Source organism: Aethalodelphis obliquidens, unplaced genomic scaffold (genome assembly GCF_003676395.1).
Source record: "Aethalodelphis obliquidens isolate GAN/ISIS:26980383/991018 unplaced genomic scaffold, ASM367639v1 scaffold10, whole genome shotgun sequence".
NCBI classification, from domain to species: Eukaryota; Metazoa; Chordata; class Mammalia; order Artiodactyla; family Delphinidae; genus Aethalodelphis; species Aethalodelphis obliquidens.
Window position 1 is genome coordinate 14053903 of NW_020837954.1, and position 5586 is coordinate 14059488.

General features: G+C 34.9%; 1 protein-coding gene across 1 annotated transcript in view; it reads left to right on the forward strand.

Annotated features, from left to right (window-relative positions):
• Positions 1-5586, forward strand: part of TTC6 (tetratricopeptide repeat domain 6) — a 208006-nt gene that overhangs the window by 177877 nt on the left and 24543 nt on the right. Inside the window, exons 23-25 of the mRNA XM_027111731.1 lie at positions 619-768; positions 1619-1759; positions 3254-3367. Of these exons, the coding sequence (XP_026967532.1) occupies positions 619-768; positions 1619-1759; positions 3254-3367 (405 nt within the window). The remainder of the gene's footprint in view (positions 1-618; positions 769-1618; positions 1760-3253; positions 3368-5586) is intronic.

The following is a 5586-nucleotide window of genomic DNA, read 5'->3' on the forward strand; positions in this document are numbered from 1 at the left end:
CACACACACACACACACACACACACACACACACACACACACACACACCCCATTCCAGTCCTTATATTCATAGGGGTGGACAGTGTCTGAAACTTGCATCTTCATAACTTTAAAAAAGAGTTGCACTTGATTAGTTGTTCCATTTATTGTAAGAAATTACAATAAATATAAGATTAATTACAAATATTTTTCATGTTTTTAGCTTTGGACAAGCAGAGGAAACCTAGCTTTGCTTTACAATATTAGGAAAAATTTTGGAGTTCCATTGCTTTGAAATTTTGTAACCATATATCTGCTGGCCCACATGGAAGATAAATGTACTAATTGTGATTTCTTTGAAGAAACACAACAGGAAGAATAATGATTAAAGTTACACCTCTGGAAGTGTTGTAACAACATGGATTATGCAGACATTAGTCTGGGAGTAAGGGAACCTGTAAATTATAATAATAAATCTAGCTTGTTCATAAATTTTTTTTGCTCCACAAGGTTCGCTGGGAGAAACATATTTAAAATGACCAAAAACTAAAATGAAAACTTTTCAACAATAGTTATATACTGTAATGTATTAACATTTTAAATTAATACATTCTACTCACTACACGATTTGCTCTTCTAGGCTTTTGATTCTTTTACAAAAGCTGTGAAAGCAGATCCTGATTTTGCAGAAGGCTTTTATCAACGTGGGCTTTGTAAAGTAAAACTCCACAAGGACAGTTCAATCCTGGATTTTAATCGTGCAATTACCCTTGATCCAAAACATTACCAGGTATTTAAGTGAACAATTTCAGTGGTTTGGAAAGTGTGTTAAATTTGCTAAAACTATTAAATCTTTAAATGTTATTGCTATTAGTTAGCAACAGTTAGTTTTACTTACTTTTCAGCAGTTTTAATAATCCATATATCTGTATTTCCCCTTGAACTAAAAATATGATTTCCAACAGGGAAATTATATAGGTAAAAGTGCTTCGTGAATTGTGGTTATACAAATATTATAAATATTTTAATACCTATTAATAATTAATAGGTATTAAATAGGTATGTACCTATTAATAATTATTTTATATACTATGTTATTAATTTTACTTCTTGTTTTGCTGTCACATTGATTCCTACCTCTTAAGAGACTAGAGACAACACAAAGTCCAATAGGTGAAACTCCATTGGATCTTGATTTTAAAAGCACATGAAATTTGAATATGGATGAAATATTAGATGATTTTAGGGAAATACTATTAATTTTCTTAGATATACAGTGGTAGTGTGGTTATGTAAGAGAATGTCTTCTTCATGGGAGATGCATACTGGAAGACTTGGGGTGAAGTTTTATGATGTCTACAACTTATTTTCAAATAGTTCAGAAAAAAATAGATACAACAAAATTGAAAAATGTTAATAATTATTGAATCCAGGTGGTAGGCATATGGGTGTTTACTGTAGTATTCTTTCAATTATTCTGTATGTTTGAAATTTTCTTAATAAAAGAGAGTGACAAAAAGTCTATATTTTATACCATCTTTGGGTGGCATAAATTTGTTCCAGCTACCATGTATTTTGGTAGAACTGATGCTTTTACTAAAATATCTGTTCCTGCTTTCCTCCTCTCTTTCTCTGAAAAGGCATATTTAAGTCGAGTAGCCTACTATGGTTTGAAAGGCAGATACTCCAAAGCAATCTTGAGTTGTAATGAGGCCATCCAAATTTATCCTCAGAGTGTGCGTGCCTACCTCTACAGAGGAGTTCTGAAATACTACAACAAGGTAAGGCAGTTTCCTACCTTGTTCTCTGGTGGTATTTTAGAGTGGGTGGCTGCTCGGGTGCCAAGGAGGAACTCACTTCCTTTTTATCCTCTGTGAGAGAGAATTGCCATGGTATGAAGGCAGAACTACATAGAAGGTGTTACACTTTGACAGTACATCAAAAGGATTTCAATTAATAATTTTTCATAAAATGGTGATATTTATTTTTGACATTTGCATTTTAAATAGCACTGATTATGTATTTTTATTAGGAAAGTAATATTTATTGTAGAGAATTTGGAAAATACAGAGAGGAATAAAGGAGAAGATTAAAGTCACCTGTTTTCCCACCATCAAATGGTAATTCCTGAGAGCATTTTTTTTTTTTTTTTTGGGGTACACGGGCCTCTCACTGCTGTGGCTTCTCCTGTTGCAGAGCACAGGCTCTGGACGCGCAGGCCCAGCGGCCGTGGCTCACGGGCCCAGCCGCTCCGCGGCATGTGGGTTCCCTCCAGACCGGGGCACGAACCCGTGTCCCGCGCATCAGCAGGCGGACCCTTGACCACTGCGCCACCAGGGAAGCCCCCTGAGAGCATTTTGATGTATTTGAATTTTGTCTTTTTTTCTTAATAAAATATAATATATACTTTCCAAAATTGTGACTATGCTACTTACATAATCTGTTTTGTGCCCTGCTTCTTATATTTAATCTTTGAAGATACCATTTTTAATGACTGCATAATATTCCACCATAGTGTACTTTTAACCACTTTATTGTTGGACATTTGGATTGTTTGAAATTTTTTATTATTTTACTATTTTAAATAATACAGTTATACACACAGAACAAAATAATTACTTGAGTTTATGGTTCCTAAATGGAAATTACTGGGTGTAGCAACACTATCGATATCTGATGCTTCAAGGAATACTTATTTTCTCCCTGTGTTTCTTTTTTGAACTTTCTCTGTAGCCATTTCATATGAAATATTTTGCAAATAATACCTTAAAGCAAAGGTAAGACCTTGCATTACCTGTTAATTCCATGAAAATTACTATCTATATAAATGGATGATCTAAGGTATCAGAGAAGCATCAAAGAGAAGCAAAAGAGAACATGGATAGAGAACATGACGATTATGTGATATGACGGTGAGAGTGACAGAAGCAAGCAAGCTCTGGTGAATGTTTGCTGGATGAATAAGGCTTGCTTCTCTTTTATCCATAAGAAATTTAATTTTTTCCTTGCTATATAGCAACAATGGAAATAAGATAATCATTTAAGTTGTTTATATATTGAATTTTATTTGCAGGTGAGAGAAACTATAGCAGTTCCTACCAAGGGACTTAATTAATTCTGTGAAAGATTAGCTTGATTGTCTTAATTTCATGGATGATACACAGAATGGTTAAATGAGTATTCTCAAAACTCTGATAGAATCAAGAATTTATTGTACAACTAAATTTCAGTCCATTATGATTAACCCTTCTCACTTAATTATTTTTGCTTTACAGACTTACAAACTAGCGATTACAGATTTAACTACAGCTATCAACATGGATAAAAACAGTTATATAGCATTTTATAACAGAGCATTATGTTACACCAAGTTAAATGAACTTCAAATGGTAAGATGACCATCTTAGTAAACAACACTTTAAAGCATTTGTAAAGTATTTTCTTATTATTTTTGTTACAATTTTGGAAAAATAATTCTGTGGAAATACACATAAAACTTGAGAAACCAAAGAACCATTTCAAAGAATATTTATTTTCATTTTTAGTGCTTACCAAATTTTCTTATACAACCTCTGCAATGTCAACTTAATTTTACAATGCTTTTATATAAGCATTTAAAGGCCATGTAAATTTAAATGTATTACATAATTTTCATTTGAGAAAATGTTTCTACTGATAAATGTGTGCAGAATTTTTAAGCAGTGATCACTAGCAATATTGTTTGCTTCAAAATCTCAACATTAACTACAATAGTTTGTGGAGGTATTTTTTTTACAGTGGTCAGACCACAGATGCAGCAGGGAATTTTGAGTGATGGTTTCCAGCTCAGGGACCAGTGACCAGGATTATCTGTGCGTTTTGAAGGCCTAACTGATGGCTGCAGCAAACCTTTTTCTCTATTTGTCCTGATGCAGATGCTACCAGTGTAAGCCCTCTTTTATATTTTTTAATCTTACCCCTCCTCCACTCTCTCCTTGTTGGTTTGGTTCTTTTTCAGTCAGGATCCCTCACTGGGGAGCAGGTCAGTAGTTTCTTAGTGTTTTGTCCAATCTCTTGCTTCCCTTTCTGCTGTCCACTTGTTTCCCTCTCCTTGTTTCTATCCACTTCCATACTCAATGAAGCATTCTTTAAAAGATTGCATCATGTACCTGCTGCTGTGTGTGGGCACACTCCCTCAATCTCCTGGAAACTTGGAAAGTTAAATCTGTTTAAAACATTTAGAAATTTAGTAATTTATTTGCTATGGAAGGAAGAAGTTGAGAAACATTGTTTCTAAGAGGATGTAGAATTCCTGGTAACCGGATTATCAGGTTTCCTCCAGAAATGTTGACAAATGAATAACTAATTTTTAACACAGGCTGTTGTAAACCATTCTAGGAGCTAATTAAAGGATCATTTATCAGAGTAACCTGCACAGCAGGTATCTTTGACAGCTCCCTCCCCACCCCGACTCCTGCCTCTTCTGGGTAACCCTGAACTGCAAACAGTGGTCTGGGTGGGGGCAGGGAACTGCTACCTTTGTTATCTCTTATGTGTAACAGAGCTAGTGCTCCATGAATAAAGAAAACGAAAAACTATGTACGTAAATAGAAATCTAACTAGAATAAGAACATATTGGTTATTTTAGAGCTGCCAGGTACCCAACGCTTTTCATCCAATGGGCTCCTTTTACAGATGAGGTTAGAAACACATCCAAGTCACACAGGGAAGAGGGACCTGTATCGGTGTTTGCAGGTTTGTTTGCTTCTGGTTAACAGTCTTTAGGTGGCTTTGTGAAACCATCTGACCTCCAGCATGTGGACCAGATGTCATTTTACAGTGTCACCTCCTCCCTTTTGTCTACCTCCACCCGTTTCTCAGCATTCCTGCCATAACAAGACTGAGGAAACCCAAGTACTTTGTGCAGAAAATGCACTCCCAAGATATGACTTCATAAAAACTAGAAAAGGTGAATTCTGGTTCCTATCACCTTATATTAATAAAAACAGTAACAGTTACCACTCATTTAGGGCTTATTGTGTGACAGGCACTGGGCTAAATGCTTTACCAACATATAATCTAAATATTTTAAAGTGGACTTCTACAACAATATGATGAGTTATTAATACCCTGTTTTTGTGGATGAGGAAACTGAGGCTTAGTGTTAAGTAACTTTCCCAAGGCTGAAAGGTTAGTAATAATAGCAGAGGCAAAACACAAAGCGTGCTCGTTGTGACCTTCACGAAATCTCATTTCCCAGATTTTTTTTCCTCTTGTGTCACATATTCAGCTGCTTAGTGGATTTCTAAGGCATCTTGATATATATACAGGTTTTAATTCTGTGATTCTGTGAAAGGAAAATGGCAAACATTCTAGTTCTGTTTTGTTTTACAAGTGTTACAAATGATTTTTACAGCCTTGTCAATGTTTATTTATAGTTATGCCACAATATACATATAGGATATTTAATTGTACAATTCTTTTAGATGCTTGAGTGCTCAATCATGGAATAGTAGAGGAGAACCACTAAGCAAATACTATTTTATTTGCATTTTCAGTTAGCATGTGCTACAGGCATATATGATATGATTTGGGCCTTTTCCAATGAAACCATATGGCTCTTTTGGAC